Raw genomic sequence first — 20,338 nt, 5'->3', positions numbered from 1 at the left:
CTCAATTGTGCATTGGCAGCTTCACCTACCCCACACTTGAAAATACAGATGTAGGGCAGGAGTGAGTAGGTTGTGGGGAATAGCCTCATGGGCCAAATTGATGCCTGTGTCGGGCCTAATTCTGCCTGTAGGCTGTAGGATCCCTGCCCCTGATCTTAAAAGATCACCAGATACCATCAGTTTACATGTCTGTGGAGGCAAGTAGCTTTATTATTCTCTGTGAGCAACATGAGTCCCACATGGACACAGCAATATTAAGGTGCTTGGCTGTCCCCAAGTAGAAGACGAAGAAGACATTAACCAGGAGGATGCCTCAGGTCTAAACGGCAGTCGTGTTGTACGTCATCTGGGGAAATTTCCTCTTCTCCGGCTGTCATGGAAGCACTCTCATCACGCACCTAGAAAAATCCAAAATTCAGAGCTAACTAGAAGGCAAAACCCACTGGAACCTAGAGTTCATCCTCTTTATCTATTTCAGTAATTTGTATGCCAATCTTTTCTAATTGGTGCATAGGAGTTTCAACACAATGAAACTAAAAAGGATGAAAGAACGAAGAATACAGAAGCAGATGTAATCCATAGGTATATTTATTTGCATTACTTCTCACTACAGTCACCACACCATCTTTCCATTTGCTCTTTTGTTTCCACCAGCTGTCTAAGTTTTAACTGTAAGGGGCTTCGCTTCAGGTAACTAAGCAGTTGGGAGATGTAGTCCAAAATACCTGAAAGGCCCCAGGCTGGGGAATGCTGCTTTATATACTGATGGTTCTGTCTGTCTATTTAAGAAAGCAGCAGCAGCAGCAGCAACAATAATAATAATAATAATAACCAAAAGCCCAGATCAGACCAAAGGTCTATCTAGCCCAGCATCCTTGAAGGGCATTAGAATATTGTTCTCTATATGATCCCAAAAACTGTTTGAGGCATTTTCTCCTCTCTCATATGTTATGCCCAAACCCCTTCCTTAAAGGGGGGAGGGAGGTTTTTATACCAGCCAGAAGAACAAGGCTTTTTCTTCTTGCTTAGATGTTACAGTGAAAATGGGCCTCTCTCTCTGGAATGTCTGGCTTAGGCAGGTAGAGATAATAAGCAAGGTTGAATGGGTGTTATTGTAACCCCCAGACCAGGGGGGGGGGCTGAAAAGGAGGAGGCGAACTGAAAAGGAGGAGGGTAACACAAGAAACAAAGCTATATCTTATTGCTATTAGTGTAAATCACATGTTTTACATGTGAACACGTGTCTATGCATTCTAAGGGGTATAATAAGTGGGTGCACCCTGACTGGGGTGTGCAGATTGCGAATTTATTGCTCTGTACCTTTGTCCTGCATATGCATTTCAAATAAATCCTGTTAAATCCTGCAAGGTTGGTTGCCACTTCGTGTGACTCTGTGCTCCAGGGACCCAATAGCAGATATGGAAGTGGTCCTACATCCTGTTCTGACAGAGGCCAATCAGATGCCTATGGGAAGCCTGTAATATCTCTCTGCAGTTGACAGCTACTGGCTATGTTAGGTGCTTATCTTTCATTCAAGAGGCCAGAGAAATAGAAAGAAAATAAATTTAAAAATATCAAGTTGCCATAAGCACATTCAACCACTGGACTATTAGCATAGCTAGAAGGCCTTCTCGGTAGTGGCACCCACCCTGTGGGAAGCTCTCCCTTCAGATGTCAAGGAGATTAAGAACTACATAACTTTTAGAAGACATCTGAAAGTTATGCAGGCAGCCCTGTATGGAGAAGTTTTTAACGTTTGATGCTTTATTATGTTTTATATATTCTGTAAGCTGCCCAGATGGGCAGGGTATAAATAATAAAATCATTAATCATCATCATCATCATCATCATCATCATATTTAATGGGCTGGATCCCAACTTAATTAATTGAACTCAGTTCCTATTGCAACCAACAGGAGTTAATTTAAGACTCAACTAACTTGTCCCAGTGATTTCAGTGTGACCTAAGCTCAACTAACTTTGATAGGATCTAAGTCAATGTCTCTCATTCTTCTGTTCCAGTAGACAATATCAGGCTTTTAAAAATTGTAATTCAATTTGTAGAATTTTGCTTTGCTGTAAATGTTTGCAATAAGGTAAATCAATTTATTATAACTATCATCAAAACTTTCCTTAACCATTCAGACAAATTTCAAAGTTATCTATTTCCACCATCACCCCAGAATTTTGCTAAGGAAAATTAATCACACAATGTTTTAAGTATCCTGTCAACATTTGCAAGCGGCATGTTGTGTGAATATGGAGATTACAGGCTTGGGGTCCAACACGTGTTTTCCATAAGAGTCCCAAAGTTGCTACTTCTTGTTCAGGAGGCCTGGTGCATCGCCTATGCCTGTAAACCAAAAATAGGGAACGCAGGGGCCGAATGTGGCCCTTCAGGCATCTATACCAGACCCTTAGGTTTGTTTCAGGAAGTGCAAATGAGTGCAGTTTTGCATCAAACTGAATTTCTTCCCTATACCTGGCATGAGTTCAGCTGAACATCTAAATGCCCAAGGCGATCTGCTAGATAAACAGATAGCTAGTCTCTATCGTTAGAAACCAAGCTGCATTAAACAGGAGTCGCTTTAAGCAAGAGAGCCAGCTGGACAAAGAAAGGAATTCTTTCACTCTTACTTTTTCCACCTCCCGGAAAACACGAAGGAAGTTCTGCCTCAAAACGCCTTCCAGTTCCTCCTCACTCCAACCTCTCCTTAGCAGCTCCTCAATCAAGGCTGGATATTTGGAAACATCTTCCAGCCCTTCCGGGTACCTGCAAAGAAATTACAATTCACCATATAAGCCACGGTACCCTTTGGCCAGTAATTGCAGAGAAGGGGCCTGGTGTCCTTCTCAGAACAAAGCAAGGGGCAAGCTGCTTTCAACCAACCCTTGGATGTTTACAGTGGACTTCAAGAGCCCAGCTAGCAAGGCCACATTGAACTCTCATAGCTTCCTACACTCTGGTTTTTAGCAGCCTTCATCAAGCTGGTGTCCTCTCAAGGTTTTGGACTGCACCTCTCAGCATCCTCAGCAAGCACAGCTGGTGCTGGTGGGAATCATAGTCCAAAGTATCTGGGGACAGGCACCAGGTTGGCAAAAGCTGCTGTATGGTATATTCTTCTTTTCCCCTCAGAGGAAAGTCAGTTGAGGGAGGTGGGTAGCAAATGTACTTGAGCTTCTCAATATCTCCTGTATACCTGGAGCGTCTCCACGCCCATCATCCAGCCCGGACACTGCGGTCCAGCGCTGAGGGCCTTCTGGCGGTTCCCTCGCTGTGAGAAGTGAGGTTACAGGGAACCAGGCAGAGGGCCTTCTCGGTAGTGGAACCAGCCTTGTGCAGATGTCAAGGCAATAAACAACTATTTTACTTTTAAAACACAACTGAAGGCGGCCCTGTTTAGGGAAGTTTTTAATGTCTGACACTGTATTGTTTTTAATATTCTGTTGAAAGCCGCCCAGATTGGCTGGGGAAACCCAGCCAGATGGGGGGGGTATAAATAATTTTTATTTTTATTATTATTATTATTATTATTATTATTATTATTATTATTATTATCTCCAAACAATTCAGGTCTGGTAAAATTCCAGGTGAAATGGAAACAACTGCTTCACACCTTGCAGATTAATCCCAAGTGTAAAACACTGTTGTTGTTTCTCCTGCTGCTGTTATTTCCACATTTCTTTTCAAATAAAGCCAAGGCAGTAGACAAAAAGCAAATCACAATGCCAAAAACAGTAATACAGTACCAATTAGATCCTAGCAGAGTGCAGCAAACCAAACAGCCAAGCAATCAGGATGGGGGAAATCCATGAGCCACAAGTCCAGCATCTTGTTCTCACAGCGGCTTATGGGATGCCCACAGTTTAACTAACTCATTAAGTTGTTAACAACATATTGATTTACTAGCTTAGTCACTCAGTCTTGCCTATCCCTAATAATGTTTACTAACTTGTTCACTCCATCGTAGTCACCACCAATTCCGATATATTCTGAGCCTATCGTTGTCCTGATGTGGTCAAAATGATCTAAGGGGAGGATGGAAAGCATGAGTTATATGATTCAGAAAGACCGGCAAACGTGACTAGTGTGGTTTGGGGTTGGTAAATAATTGGACTGGGAGAAGAGAGTTGAAATCAGAATTCAGCCATGGAGTTCACTGGGCAACATTGGGGCCAGTACTGGGTGTGGGGTTTTTGTTTGTAATTGCTAACAAGTGCATGGCAGGGCTGTCCATTTTCAATCAAGACCGCAGCATGTGGGGAATGGAGGTGTAACCCCTCCCTCCCACTCCGATCCTGACAAAGTTGACGCATGCACTCAATCAGCAGCAGAAATTAATCTCTCTTTGGAATTCATGGAAGGGTTTTTTGTGCTGCTAATTGCGGCAGTGGCAATTTTCATTTATTTATAAAAGTGTTTGTGCATTGTCCACTCATAAAATATCAAGGTGGTGTACAGCAATAAGGTAAGGAGATACAAGCTTGTATTCCAAATCCCTGCTGGTAGGTAAAAAAGGTAAAGGACCCATGACAGTTAAGTCCAGTCGCGAACAACTCTGGGGTTGTGGCACTCATCTCGCTTTACTGGCCAAGGGAGCTGGGGTTTGTCCGCAGACAGTTTTTCTGGGTCATGTGGCCTGCATGACTAAGCCGCTTCTGGCAAAACCAGAGCAGCGCACAGAAACTCCATTTACATTCCCGCCGGAAGGTACTAAGTACTAAGGGCTAAAGTACTAAGGGCTACTTTAGTACTAAGGTACTAAAGGTATTAATCTACTTGCACTTTGACATGCTTTCGAACTGCTAGGTTGGCAGGAGCAGGGACTGAGCAACGGGAGCTCACCCTGTAGCAGGGATTCGAACCTCCGACCTTCCGATTGGCAAGCCCTAGGCTCAGTGGTTTAGACTACAGCGCCACCCACGTCCCCTGCTGGTAGAGTGTTGTGAAAATGTGAAGAACTGAATTTAAGACTGGGCAAATGAGAACTGAAAGTGTCCCCCCCACTGCGCTTGACTTCTGCCCTGGGAGGTACACACTTGCTACGGTCGAAATGTCAACTGCATTGTTGTCACAGCCCAGTATCTCGGCAAAGAAGGTCACCATCACAATTCCGTTGTTTGCTTTCTGCAAGGAGGAAGGCAAAATGAATGGCCAGCCCATTCACCACAATCCAAAGTAACACTTACAGCCTGATTCCGTTTTCCTAGTGTTCACAATTGGATTACTGCAGTGCACTCCCTTTGGGACTACCCTTTGGGTTATTGTTATTGTTATCATTATTATTTATTAAAGTTATTGGTCACTTTTTTACCAAGGGAACTCAAAGCAACTTACAATATACAAGCAAACAAACACATACATTGAAAGTGGCATGAAAGGAAAAACAAAGAAAAATCTAAAAGACAATCCTATTTTTTTTAAAGGCAGAATTAAAACATTCCATCCACCCAAGGCCACAGATAATTAAGAGCCTAGTAAGAAGGTCTGGCAAAAAAAAAAGAAATGTATTTGTCTGGCACCAGGTGAATCTTGTCCTCTGGTCAGTTCAGAGGCTGCAACTGGTGCAGAACACAGTAGCTTGGTTGCTTGCAGGGGCAAACTACTGCCAGCGTGTAATATCTTGCAGGCTTTGCACTGGCTTCCAATCTGCTACCAGGTCAAGTTGAAGGTGTTGGCAGTGGCGTAGCGTGGGGGGTGCAGGGGGGGGCGGCCGCACCGGGCGCAACATCTGGGGTTAGGGCAAATCCACAGGTTAGGGGGCGCAAATCCACGGGTTAGGGGGCACAAATCCACGGGTTAGGGGGCGCAAATTACTTGCCTTGCCCCGGGTGCTGACAACCCACGCTACGCCACTGGGTGTTGGTACTAACATATAAGGCCCTATACAGCTTGGGACCAGGTTATCCGAGGGACCACCTTATCCTTTATATACCCAGGAGATCACTGAATTTCTCCCAGAAGTTGCAAAGATCTCAGAAGCCTACTCTGCAGTAACTCAGAGCAGGGCTTTCAATTTGGCTGTTGTTTCAAACAACATTCCTGTAAAACTGTGACAGGCTCCCACTACCAACTACTGGAAACAACTGAAGACATTCTTGTTCTGTTGTTTGCTGTTTCTATTGTACATTGCCTTGAGATGATTGTGTACAAGGTGATCAATAAATTGATGGAGATGATTCAATGCCTCTTGGTGGTGCGGCGCAGAAGTACGCACAATTTGTGCAGAGATTACTCTTTTGTTGCCTTTCTGCAACAAAGCTACCCCTCTGGAAATGATCGCATGCAAAACACAAAATGCCATCATGTGCACTTATCAAATAGTACAATATTTTCAGTTGCAGATATGATATTGCACAAATATTTGAATATTCCAAGTATATCAATCACCAAACAGTCACAGAGGAGAATAATTTGGGATCAGTTTGGTTTCTCCTCCCTTCTTAAGCAATAGTGACCCAGGCTTTAAGACATTGACCAGGAGAGCATCTTCTTTGCATTCAGAAGGTCCCAGGTTCAATCCCCAGCATTTCCAGACAGGACTGGAAGAGACTTCCTGTCTGAAATCCTGGAGAGTTCCTGCCAGTCAGTGTTGGCAGTACTAAACTAGATGGACCATTATAATACAGCTTTATAAGTAGCTCTCCATCTTGCTTTTACCTGGACATCTTTGACTTGGTTCTCTGAGGAAGCATTTTCTTTACTGACTTTGCAGCTGAGAGGAAAAATGAGCCTCTGAGCCTCCTATTATGTCCTCCCTTTGCTTGGGTTTGGACAAGCATTAAGCTTTAGCTACACCTACCAGGAGGTGCAAAATATGGTCAGGGACGTTCCTTGGGTTGTTGCAAATGGAGAAGGCTGAAGAATGGCTGAAAATGACTGGTGCACGAGAGACGCTGAGGGCAGCTGCCGCCGTTGCGTCAGATGTGTGAGATAAGTCTATTAGCATCCCAAGACGATTCATCTCCTTCACCACTTCCTAGCACAAAAATAAACAAGACGGTTTCATTAGTTTTGCTACTCTGGCCAAAAATAGAGCACAGCTCATATTTCACTTTGGCAATAGCAATATATGCATTCTATTTTTCTTGAGCTTTGAAAATGACTGTGGGGAAGGAAGAGCCAGAAATTGGACATGCATCCTGGAGTCAACAATATGACACGGCAGCAAAAGCAGCTAATGCTATTCTAGACGGCATCAACAGAATTATGGTGTCTGGATTTAAAGAAGTAATATAGCCACTCTATTCTGCTTTGGTCAGACCCCAGCTAGAGTACTGTGTCTCTGGTGTTCTGTGTCTCTGGTGTTCTGGGCACCACAGTTTAAGAAGGGTATTGTCTGGCAAAGTGAAGTGCCTCTGCTGAGAATGTTGAATTCCTCCCTATGAGTCTGGGAGTGAGGTAGAGATGGAGACCTCCAGAAAATAATTCTCAGCCCCCTCTGCAAACTATAAACCCCCAGGATTCTTTGGGGAAAGACTATTAAACTGGCCTAAAACCCAGACAGGTGATAATAAGCTTTTGTTGCTATAGGATGCTAGGATGCTTCTTCGGAAGAGAATCGGTAGTGGGCATTGCAAAGGACTTCATCAGTTTACGTACTTTGCCAAAATCAGTCAAGCCATCAGTGTTAGGATAGTCTTGTGATTGCTTTGATGATGTCCCAGCCCTAAAAATGCAGGGAAGGGAAATGATTATTCAAATGGAAAAGAAGTACAGGAATCATCTAGCCCAGTACTGTTTACACCTGTGTATTTTGGATATTTCTTTATAGTGACCTGTATTAAACTCCTTTCTGAATCAGCACAGGTAATCGCGGGCTGGATCTAGACACATTAAAAAAGTGTTTCAGGAAAACACGTTGTATACTTCCACATGGGAAATCACATTGGCGAAAGACGGGACTCCACAGCGCCATCTGTTTTCACAGTGTTAGAACACATACAAAATGCTTTTTCCTTACTAGTGTAGCTGAGTCCCCAATCTCTTTCTGTTCTGCTTGTGGCTCACTGGTCAACCATCAACCTGTGCAATCCGAACATTTGACATCTTCTACCCATGGGCCCTGTGCACACTTGCTGCATGTAACCTCACAAGTTCCTTTCAGTTGTAGGGTGTTTTAAAAAACTACTACTGTATTGGCTATTCCTAGAATCCCACCTCCCTGAAGGGGAAAATACATTTATTTTCTCACTGCAGGAATACATTGCAGTATTTTAAGATATGTTGGCAAATCCCAGAGAAACAGCCCCTCTCTGAAGAAACACTTGTTTGTAGTTTACCAGGGAGTGTTGCAGTTATGGGTCAGCGTCATGTACCGAACGCCCAGCTCGTAGAACATCCTCAGGGTCGCGAGGCTGCTGTCGATGGAGTGCCCCCCTTCGATGCCAATCAAGCATGCTATCTTTTTGCTGTCAGTGCTGGCAATGCCTGGATTTTGATCAGAAAGACAGATCTGAATTTTACCAGACACATTAACACAGAATGATCAAAAGAGAGCAATGCAGAGAGCTTGCTCTGGGCACACTTAGCATGTAGTCATAAACTATAGTACCTTAACAGTAATTTCAGTTCCACTGTGGGTCAGCAGTTAAGAATGTTGGACTGGGAATGAGGAGACCTGGGTTCAAATCCTCTCTTAGCCACAAAGCTCACAGGGTGAGTGTTTGGAACAATTATGGGGGTAGAATTCTTATCTCCCACCTCTAATTTCCCAGAGCTCTGTTAGTGGACCAGATGGTTTCCTTTTATGTATAAATATGGGGTGTAACTCATGGAGGCCTGTGGCTAAAACCTTTTATAGTTAGAGACAGTGCAGTGTAGTGTAGTGTAGTGTAGTGGTTAGTGCTGGTCTAGGACAGGTGGGGAACTTTCTTATGCCTGAGGACCACATTGCCTTCTGGGCAGTCTTCCAGGGGCCACATGGACCAGAGCTCAAAGTTTGGAAAGCATCAGAATATAAAAATCAATATCAAGCGTCACCTTCAGAAGATGTCACCAGTTCCAGTTCATCATAGCTTTTACACATCCGTTTGACAACATCAATCTGCTCCAGAGTGAGGCGCACGACATCTTTCTTCTGAGCGCTACACAGAACATACACCGACCAAAACTGAAAGAAACACGAAAATAGAGTTTGTCAGCATGAGTGGGCGGATGGGTGGAAAGCTGGAGCATCTCTGCGGTCCCTTCCACCTCTGTGATTCTGCAATTGTAAGACTGGCATCTGGCCAAGAGAGGGGAGGGCTGCTAAAATGGTCAGACTGATCAGATGGATCTAGCCAGGAGCATTCTTTTGTTAGAGAAATTCTGGCAATGCGTTTCTATGGGAACCGAGATGGTTCAAAAAGGCATAGATAGATGATGACTTGTCACCTCACTCCCAGCCAGGTGTAGGAAGGCAGGCTAGGCCTGCAGTGTGAGGCAGGCAGGCAGGCAGGCAGAGAACTGAGTTTTGGGGCTCTGCAAAGCTAACAGCGTTTTGAGGGTGCTGGCTGCCTCTCCAGAGATCTAATGTGGGTTTGGGCTATTTGTTGGAGTATTTAAGCTGTGCATCCCCCACCTGTGCTTAACCTGCCCATTTGAAAACCAGTCAATTATCGTGAAAATCCCAATAAGCCTGCGTTTCCCAGTGGTGGCTGGTGCCCATTGGGACTGGTAAGGTGGAAGGCAGGAAGGATGAAAGAGGGAGGCAGCCAGTGACAGGCAGAGCCAGCTATTACTAGTTTTGTCCTCAACCTTCTGCCTGCAGAATCCTGCAATGGCAACCCTGGGATTAAGGAGGATGGAACTGACAGGCAGTGCTAACCCTAGCCTAGATGGCCACCAGGTGGGGTTGTCTGAGGGCAGACAGAGTTTGATGGGGCAGTGCCCTGTTCTCTCTGATACAGCAGCCTCCACTGCCACCACTGAATAAAACCAAACTGTTCACTGCTCAGAAAAGTGGTTCTCTTCCACAGGCTGCGCTGCCCCTTTGCCAAGAGAATGTAAACTTCCTACAGTCAAGGGCTTGTCTGCTGAGGAGACTTGCTGCATCTGTCAGGAGAGTCGTGGGTCATGTTTTACTTGCCCTCTCATCTGTCAGGTCCACAACACTGTTCTACTCGCCCTCTCCTTTGAAGAGCTGTCAGGGGACAGTCCTCCGTTTGCACAGCTCCAGTCCAATACCATTTTAAAGATAAAGAAGGAAGGGCAGGAGCACTGAAGAGCTTTTGCCCACAGAGGGGAGCTGAACTTGACTCCCAATCAAAAGTGTTGCCACGGCCAACACTAAAACTCTACATACACTGTGCAGCCATCTTAGCGGAGGGGAGTGTGGGTGTTTGGGGGTGGGCATTGGCAGCACATGCTGCTGAGGGCCTCCTGACGTATAGTGCTGGCCTGGCCGCTAACACAAAATCCACCAGAGGGGCTTAGGTTGGCCAACCAACCAAGACCCAGTGTCCCATAATAGTCAGAGCACCAGACTAGGACTGAGGAGACACAGGTTGGTCACAAACTGATACCTTGCCCAAATCCTAGATGCAGCATTAATTGTGTACCCCATACAGAAATGCAGATAAAGCGGAAATATGTTTCCATACACACCTTCCAGCATGGTCTACATCTAGCCTTGATTTCCACCTCCATCTTTTTCATTATGGCAACAGACATCCAGCCAAAGCTGGGAGTGTACTCATCCCTCCCCCATACTTGGTCTCTGGCTCACTCTAGCAAGGAACTCAGTCCAAGAGTACGGATCTACTTCTACCCTGGAAGTACATCTACTTCCACCCTGGCCTACCTGGGCACCCACATGACCAGCCTGGAGCTTCTCAATATTTGTGGATGTGCTGCTGAGGGTCCTTAAATCAATTTTACTCAGCTGGTTTTTGTAAAACCATCTCAGCTTCAATGGCAGATCATTGTGCCTGAAGGATAAAAATATAGTGGAAGAGTTAAAGGATTTTTTTTGGGGGGGGGGTGCATCCTTTCCATATTTTAAAAAATGGCATTCAGACAATGCTAGCAGCACACATAGATTGAAGCTATAAAGATATCCAATTAGAAAAAGTTCTTGGTATCTGTTGATAAAATATAACAGAAAACCTAGTCCATTATGTTTTGCACTGATCATTATAGAAAGCTCCAAAACACCTGAGCTCATGGGCAGGGCCGCCACATGTACCAAGCGTTGAACAACCTCCCCAGCGCTGAGGGGACCCATCAAGATTCATTCTGGACATAGGTATCCTGAATGGCTTCTTAATTTAAACTGTTAGTCTAGGTTCTGCACAGTTCTGTTTTTCCCCTGCCAATTTGGCAGGATCCCATTTGGCACTGGTGATATTTCAAGGGCCACTTGGTCTGGAATTAACTTCCCTTTAAACGTTCTGCCATAACTCATCTCTAGGCTGAGATCCAAAATCCTGCAGACTCTTCTCAGTCCTTGTTTCTTGGCTGTCCTCATTAACCTCTTTCCACCAAAGTAGTTGCCAGAATGAAGTGATGATTCGACGCAGAAAGAGAATACCCGGAGGGATCAGAGTTGCCAAAACTGCCAAGCATGAAACTGTCAATTTCGGATTGCTTGGAGTTTGGGAGGGTCGCAGACTCTGCATGTCTGATTGGAAGCCGCCCCGAGTGGCTGGGGAAGCTCAGCCAGATGGGCATGGTATAAATAATAAATTATTATTATTATTATTATTATTATTATTATTATTATTATTATTATTATTTCCTCTATGTCTCCTTGTTATTGCATACCCACGAGGTAATATCATATCAGTATAGTACAGTCTTGAGCAGTATTATAGTTGTAAAGTTTTCCAATCAGCATTACCTCCACCTTAGCTGTAAAGGCATTTTGGTTTAATTCTTTCTCTCATCCTGACACCTCATCCACACTCAGTGGTCTATCTTTCTTATTATGGCTTTTTACAGAGGGGCTTCTCCTTCTTCTTTCTCAGTGGGTAAATCTCCATTGGTAAATCTTGGTGGGGATCAACAAAATGCAGTAAGGAGCACAGTTCATAAAGGTAAACAATTTGTGTGTGAAGAGTTCCAGCAAAGCATTCACCCTGCATCCCAAACATCAAAAGCTCCAACTCTAGTTCCAAGCTCTAAGGTCTCCCACACAGCTGATAGCAATTTAAGTAAATTAACTTTGGAGCCCTTTAAACCACAAAGGCAAGGCAGAAACCCAGCAGGCATAATTCTTTTGGTTTGAGGTCAGCAGAATAGGAGCAGGAGGAGGAGGAGGAGGAGGAGGAGGAGGAGAGTAGTTTGGATTTGATATCCCACTTTATCACTACTTGAAGGAGTCTCAAAGCGGCTCACAATCTCCTTTCCCTTCCTCCCCCACAACAAACACTCTGTGAGGTGAGTGGGGCTGAGAGACTTCAGAGAAGTGTGACTGGCCCAAGGTCACCCAGCAGCTGCATGTGGAGGAGCGGGGACACGAACCCGGTTCACCAGATTACGAGTCCACCGCTTTTAACCACTACACCACACTGGTGGAGTTAAAATAAACAAGAACAATTAAAAAGAATTAAATTTAGACTTAAACCACACAGTTGCCACTCACATCTCCATATTGGAAATAATCCACCAGCTATTTATTTCAAAGATTTATGTGGTACATTTTAGGGCAAAACTTTCCCCAAACATCTCACATCCGTTTCTGGTGTTGAACTTATCTAATGTGGAAAGTTAAAGCATACTACTAAGGCTTTTGGGTTCAATTTAACTATTTGGTTAAATTGAATGCTTTTTGCTTGCAGATTCCGGCTATATTATTGCTTTCTTGCTCAGTGTGGCCTGAGGATTAGTAATTCATTGCCCTCATTCATGCTGTTTTGTTCCCAAGTGGGGGTGTTAAATAACTGATTCCTATTATTTTCCCCCTCTTCTCTTTCCATTATGATAAAAGAGGATCAAAGGGGGAAGAATAGTAAGAAACTAGAATCTAAGTCCTCACTATGAGAAATTAAAGTTGATTAAATAAGGGGAAATTAAGGGGACACTTAATTCACTAATCTGACCCTCAGCCACCCCAAGAAATAGTGTTTTAAATACTGTGAATAACAATATTGAAATGTCAACATTGAGATAGTAAAGCTAAACAAGGGTTCTGTAAAATGAGCACCATCATTTAATGGCATAATCATTTTGGTGCAGAATTTGAAAGCTTTCTCTTTGATACAAAATGAGGTCTTTTTTAGCACAGCATATGATACCTCAGGCTTCCCCATAATGCCAAAGAATAATAACACAACAAGGTGTCTTAATGTATTTTGGACAAGGAGACAAAGAAAGAAATTGGGCCTACCCATCAATTAAAGGGACTTTCACCATGAGGTTGAGAGCCCTCTCTCTTAACGATTCGTCAGCTCCAGCATCCCAAATGCCAGGAAGCAGCAGCAACATCTCCAGCAGAAGCCATTTCAGCACAATCCTCTTCAGGTCCAGAAACATGTTTGCTGAGTGGCAGAAGCAGGGCAGTTTTAAACTCAACCGGTAGTTTTATCTTTTTCTAGTTTAGCTCTGAAAGGAAGAGGGGAATACCCACCTGAAATCATCCATCAGCCTTGGCCTCTTCCCACACAGAAAGAAAACACACGGTGACCCTGTTCTGAATGAGCTCTGGAAATCCCTTCTTGAAAGGCTCTCCTCCACCCACAGCCTGGTCATATGCTGTACATCTCATAATCTGTCGTTATAAAAAGTTACACGGCCTAATAATGTAGGAGGGAAGACTCTGTACCATGTTGGGTACAGTACTGGGATTTATTGCTGGGTGATTCAGGCTCTGTTTCCCACATAGCCTTGGGGCTTGATCACATTTAAGTATTATCTGGCTATTAATCCACTTTTTCCACATGTGAGTTAGACTGAAGAAGTCTACACCTGCATTATCTCTACACTCGAGAAAGCTTTATTTTAGAATCACTGGATCCTGTAGATGAGGCCTTTGTATAAAATGGACTAGTTGAGAGCTATCCCCATGGAATTTAGTGGGGCTTAATTCTCAAGTGGTGACGCGGGTGGCGCTGTGGGTAAAACCTCAGCGCCTAGGACTTGCCGATTGCATGGTCGGCGGTTTGAATCCCCGCGGCAGGGTGCGCTCCCGTCATTCGGTCCCAGTGCCTGCCAACCTAGCAGTTCAAAAGCACCCCCGGGTGCAAGTAGATAAATAGGGACCGCTTACCAGCGGGAAGGTAAACGGCGTTCCGTGTGCTGCGCTGGCTCGCCAGATGCAGCTTGTCACGCTGGCCACGTGACCCGGAAGTGTCTGTGGACAGCGCTGGCTCCCGGCCTATAGAGTGAGATGAGCACACAACCCTAGAGTCTGGCAAGACTGGCCCGTACGGGCAGGGGTACCTTTACCTTTACCTTTAATTCTCAAGTAATATATGATTACTGTGATATTAACCCACACTAGAAACTGTGAGACCAGGGATGCCAACACAAACCAACTGCAATGCTTTTGTGTCCACAAGTTTGCAAGAGAAGATGATGGGAAGAAAAGCAGCGGTAGGGCCTGTCCATGTGACCTCCTGGCATAGCTGTCAACGTTTCCCATTTTTTAAAGGGAAATTCCCTTATTCCGAATAGAATTCCTCACAAGAAAAGGGAAAAGTTGACAGCTATGCCTCCTGGCTCCCACCCATGTGGCCTTATTGGTCCCACCTACATGACTTCCTTGTCCAGAGCTGCATACATGACTTCCTTGTCCGGGGGCTACTAGCCACCGCTGGATTAAAGGGAAGGAAATACAAAAGGGCACATCACCGAAGCTGTTGCATTTGGCACCAAATGCAGTTCTGTGGAAGAAGGAATATTTGGCTGATGTCTCCGGAACAGAGGAAGAAATGTTTTATCACCAAAAGGAGGATGAAGTGTTAGGCCAAGAAACTAAGCAGACTGCTCTGGAATTAAGAAACTATTTGCAAGATGTGGGAGGTAGGAACTAGGGATGCACAAATCTGTCAGTTTCTCAGTTTTCCAATCTTAAGTTCATTTCTCCACATTTCCACAACAGTTTGCTTAAAAGAGAGAGAGGCCTTCATGAAAATTCATCAGCATCATAGTGCAAATAATCATGTGCTTATAAGCAATGTTGACAAATATCCGCCTTTTTGCAAAGCAATTTACCCTAACCTAGTGCATTTGGGTGTGTTAGTTCTATGCTTTTAATGCACAAATTACCCTAGCATATGCATTTTTGTACACATTACTTGGCCAGAGAACTGCAAAATGCAGAGAAGTGTGAATTTTGAAGGACTGGTGTTTCTTGGTTCACATACCAGAAAGTGCAAATTAGGTAGATTCACCTTTCAATACAAACTGAAATGAATTTCTTTCCCCCATCTCTCTGGAGATCTAGTTTGTGTCACAAAGAGGAAAGGAAGAAAAAATAAAGACAGCGAGGGAGTCCAGATTTTCAAAGGAGATGAACAAAATTCACTTAAGGCTGCTAACTAAATAAGTGTCAGCATTTATAGAACTGTGAAATATCATGCAACTGTTGTGGTTAATTTGTGATGCTCCACATGTTTGTTTGTTTACTTAGATACTTATATCCCACGTTTCACTGTGTTGGTCACAAAGCAGCATACAATAATAAAATAAACAATATACAAGAAACATAAATTAAACCTCCCGGATTTCAAATCTTAAAAATAAAAGTTTTTAAAATGTAAAACATCTGGGAAGCTTATATCAGAGGCCTCCTGAAATACAGCAGTTTTGACTGAAACTCAGTTGGGATGATGTCTGTATAACCCCTTGTGGGTGAGAGTTACACGGAGTTTGGTTTTCCCTGGCTGGAATGTGTCCTTGGAGTCTGATAATGCCTCCTGGATGGAGGATAGTGATGGTTGAGTTAGTGAGTGACCTATTATACAAATGTAAGATTTACATTTGTTTCTCCACCTAATTTCGCCTCTGGCCCCACCCACCTCAGCACAAGGAACATTGCTCAGAAGGAAACACAGCCCTCCCCTTGGGCTGAAAAATGTTCCCCAGCCCTGTCATGACAGTTAACCAAATATAATAAAAGATCCTCACTCAGTTCCAAGAATTCTTTTTTTTCTTTTTTTGTGATCATGAAAAAAAACTGAAGAGGGTTTTCAACACTTCCTTGATCCTTAACCAGAAATGAAGTTCTCTGAAACTTAAAACACACAGCTGGGCTCTTGTGAGCTGCAAATGTTTCAGCTAAGATGTTTTCTTCTGGCATCACTTCAAAGAATAACATGACCCATATGTAAGATATATAATAACCTTTTGAACAACTCAGACTGAACAGTTCTGCCAGATGGAGCGAATGGAACAGGAGGAAGCTGGGGGCACCCTGTTTTGCAGTGACTTTAAAAGCTATTCACTTTGATTTCTGGACCTGAAGATGGACATCATCTTCCAGGCGGCGGGGGGGGGGGGACATTCTGTTCCTGAAAGTGAAGATATAAGCCTACCCCGCCCCCGGTCAATGCCACTTGTAGCATGCTTTTAGAACAGAGGCAAATGTAAGTAGTTGAAGCATTGGCAATACAAATCTCCATTGCATTTCTGCAAACTCCTTCAGAAGCGTGACTTCCCTTCGTAAGCAAATGCAGTTTCTCCCATTTCCATTTCCCTCTTTCGCTTCCCCCAGAGTACAAGCCCAGAGACTGCTTTTTGTTTTTTAAGAGGCGCCCTGCTTCATTCCAATATATTTTAAAGTTCTCACATTGTCTGGAACTTGAAAATGATATACGCAATGACTACATTCATAAATGAAAACTAAGAGGTTTAGATTACTTCTGTGTGATCTGTTGAGAACAGTCCATATTGTTTTCTTTATCATAAGGATTGCACTCCATATGTTTACCTTTTACCACTCACATATACAGTGCTGAAAGTCCATAAATGAAGACAGATTGGGGGGGGGGGAGAGAGAGAGATAGATGATAGATAGATAGATGATAGATAGATAGATGATAGATAGATAGATGATAGATAGATAGATAGATGATAGATAGATATAGATAGATAGATAGATGATGATAGATAGATAGATGATAGATAGATAGATAGATAGATAGATAGATAGATAGATAGATAGATGATAGATAGATGGATGATAGGTAGGTAGGTAGGTAGGTAGGTAGATGCTAAAGCAGCCTCACTATGGTATGTTCAGATGCATTTTTGAATTCTAAAAAAGGGAGGCAAATGACCATCCAAATAGTACAGGAACCACTGCTAAGTGGTGCCACTCATCCCTAACTCAGACAGCCACTTCAGAAAGATAACATGGTTGATGGTATCAAAAGTCACTGAAAAGTTGAGGAGAATTAACAAAGATACATTTCCCCTGTCTCTCTCCTGGCAGAGATCATCATACAGGGAGACCAAAGCAATTTCTGTGCCAAAACCAAGCCTAAACCACAACTGAAATGGATCCAGAAATTGCCACTGAGTGAGTTTAAAATCTTCTGCCGCCCTCTGAGCAGCTCCACCCAATGAACATACTTGTGGACTTGAAAGAGGTTCTGCTGAAGTGGCTTCTGTTTTATAGCATTCGGGATACCAGAACTGACCGATTGTTAAGGCAGAGCCGCCTCGACCTCATGACAGGAGCCCCTTTAATTGATTAGTATGCCCAATTTCTTTCTCCCTGTCCAAATGCATTAAGGCACCTTGCCACATTATTGTTTTGGGCACTCTGAGCACATTATCATGTATTAAACGTATTATCATGTAATGCATGAAAAAAAACAACCCATCATTTTGAATGCAGAAAAGCCTTTCAAATGCTGTACCCAAATGAGTTGTGCAATTAAATTAATATGCTCATTTTGCACAAAGATCCTGTTATTTTTGCTATTTCCACTCTGAAGCAGAATTAAAATGATGTCCTGTAAAGGAAAAATATATTATTTTTACCCTTACTTATTTGATTTATAACCATAGCCTTCATGAAATTGCCCCGAACACATTATTATATAAAGTACTGGATCGGGAATGTGCTATTTTGCTAGGTAGAAGTGGTCACCTGTGCAGATTGCTAACCTCTCCTCTTTTTACCATGCAGAGACAATGATCTATCCGAGAATCTGAAATTGTTCTAACATAACAAGCTGAGCAAAACTGACATAAGGACCCTTGACTCCGCCCTCACAAATGCTCAGAAGCTCCAGGCTGGCTGTGTTAGTGCTCAGATAAGTGTTGCAGACCATGCATTATGTTCAGTGTGTATTATGTGTGTGTGTTTTTGAAGTGTGTTTAGCATTTTTCCAGAAAAAGCAACCATGAGAGCCCCTGTCCTGGAACAGAATGCTAGCACATGGCAGGATAGGCTTCTTCAGGAAAAATAAACTGGCCAGCATGTTTGGTTTTTTAAAATGTGCTTAGCATAACACGTAATTTCACTCAGGTCTGCAGCCTTGGATCAATAAACCCAACTGGTTTCAGGGTTTGATAAATCAGTTGCTTTGGCGTGCATACCTTGGACTGTAAAAAGGACTGTTCCATTATGTTCTTTGTAGGACATAAATGCAATATACGGCTGCCAGACTGTGTTAAATAAGGAATGGAATAGGAAGGAGAACAATAGTAAATTAGATCTAGGAACTGTTAGGACATCCCTGTTCCCCTCACAGAGCTACAATTCCCAGAGTTCTCCATGAAGGGAAATTGATTGTTAAACTATTCCGGGAATTGTAGCTCCGAGAAAAGAATAGGGGTCTCCTAACTACTTTCAGCACCCTTAACACATTACAGTTCCCAGGATTCTTCGAGGGAAGCCGTGACTGCTTAAAGTGGTATCATACTGCTTTAAATGCATAGTGTAGATGGGGTCTCACAGCTGGAGGGAGTTTGTAGGTTGTCTTCTAACACTATGCCCATTTTATGGCTTTCCTCTTTCAGTTTCAAAACACAATTTGAAACAATAGAGTGCCATCTTGAGAGTTGTCTGTGCAATACCTGAACTGAGATAAGGAGCTGTGTTTAGCCAGGTTGCTATAACTGATGGTGCCATCTGTCTCTGTTGCACTAAGAAGTGGTGAAGGAGATTAATCATCTGGGGATGATAATAGACTTGGCTCATTTGTCTGAAGCAACTGCAGTGGCAGATCTCAGCATCTCCAAAGCACTGGCCATTTTCAACCTTTCATTGGCCTTCTCAATGCCCAATGAGCATTCCCAATCCTATTTTGAAATTTCTGGTGAATGTGGCAAATCCTTCATGCCTGTCCATATTTGTGCAAAGAGAGGATCATAGTAAGATATTTGGAGATACGTCTTTCCTCCCAGCTGCAAAATCAGTAAGGGAACTGATTCCTCAAAGGATCGAATGAAAGAGGCCCAGGTTCAAACAAGATACACAAGATGTATTTGTACACTGACAAAGCCAGCGTCAATATCATTTGGTCCTGTCCTGTCCCGTCCCATGGATGGCAACTGTTGCAGAGGAACCAAACCAGTAGCCTGGAATAGTTCTGGACTGATACTTTGACTGGCATTTAATGCAACCCTTCTTGGAGGGGGAGGGACAAATAGAAATGCTAATGATGTTTGGGTAGATGAAACAGAAATTTCTTAGGCAACCCTCCTTGTGCTTCGTGTTTTTGTTTCTCTTGCATTCTGTTAACAATGTAAGATTGCTAGACCTCTAGCAATTGCTAGATACTCTTCCACTTCCTGTAGTTTCTCAGCTTGGCTCTGCTTGCTGGCATTACCATGGAAACCAGACTGATTTAATGGACATTGCAGCAAGTGCTGGCAAGCTACAGCATGTCTGGATGGTCAATTTAATGTTCAGGGACAATGAAAGCTTGGGGGGGGCATTAAAATTAGAAACAAGTATGAGAGAGAAAACCTGGCAACCCCTTATGACAAATATGCAGAAGCAACAGAAACATACACTCTGCCTTTGCAGCAGGGAGGAGTAATTGGAGAAATGAGCTTCAGCACATCACTGGGCTAGATTGATAGGATCAGTGAGGAGGACAGTCCAACTTGCTATCCAAAGGCAGAGAGAGGCAGCCAATATGTGTCCAGAGTTCAGGAGAACCACAGATGTCAAATACAAGGCTTGCAGTACCATGGACAGATCACTGGGTGCAAGGAACATACTCCCAATTGAGGCCTTATGTGCACTTCCTCTTGTCCTGCTGCTCCCCACCCTTCCGCTCTAGGGCTCAATCAGAGCAAAGATATGCAGGCTGAGTCCCCACCTGCCCTGAGACTGTCCCACCAGAGTGGTGCATGCCCTGGTAATGTCTACTGCAATGTGCTCTACGTGGGGCTACCTTTGAAGGTGACTCGGAAACTACAACTAATCCAGAATGCGGCAACTAGACTGGTGAC

General features: G+C 43.6%; 1 protein-coding gene across 1 annotated transcript; it reads right to left on the bottom strand.

Annotated features, from left to right (window-relative positions):
• Positions 1–265: 265 nt before the first annotated feature.
• Positions 266–13,456, bottom strand: LOC114602916 (dipeptidase 2-like). The gene is made up of 10 exons (XM_028741646.2): positions 13,311–13,456; positions 10,785–10,911; positions 8,984–9,113; positions 8,284–8,431; positions 7,604–7,670; positions 6,804–6,980; positions 5,041–5,128; positions 3,954–4,029; positions 2,638–2,773; positions 266–398 (listed from the first exon to the last, which is right to left on the bottom strand). Exons 1-10 carry the CDS (start codon positions 13,454–13,456, stop codon positions 297–299), a joined length of 1,197 nt encoding a protein of 398 aa, XP_028597479.2. The 3' UTR covers positions 266–296.
• Between the last annotated feature and the right edge of the window lie 6,882 nt (positions 13,457–20,338).

This window comes from Podarcis muralis, chromosome 7, assembly GCF_964188315.1.
Source record: "Podarcis muralis chromosome 7, rPodMur119.hap1.1, whole genome shotgun sequence".
NCBI classification, from domain to species: domain Eukaryota; kingdom Metazoa; phylum Chordata; class Lepidosauria; order Squamata; family Lacertidae; genus Podarcis; species Podarcis muralis.
This window is presented reverse-complemented; position numbering and strand designations above follow the sequence as displayed.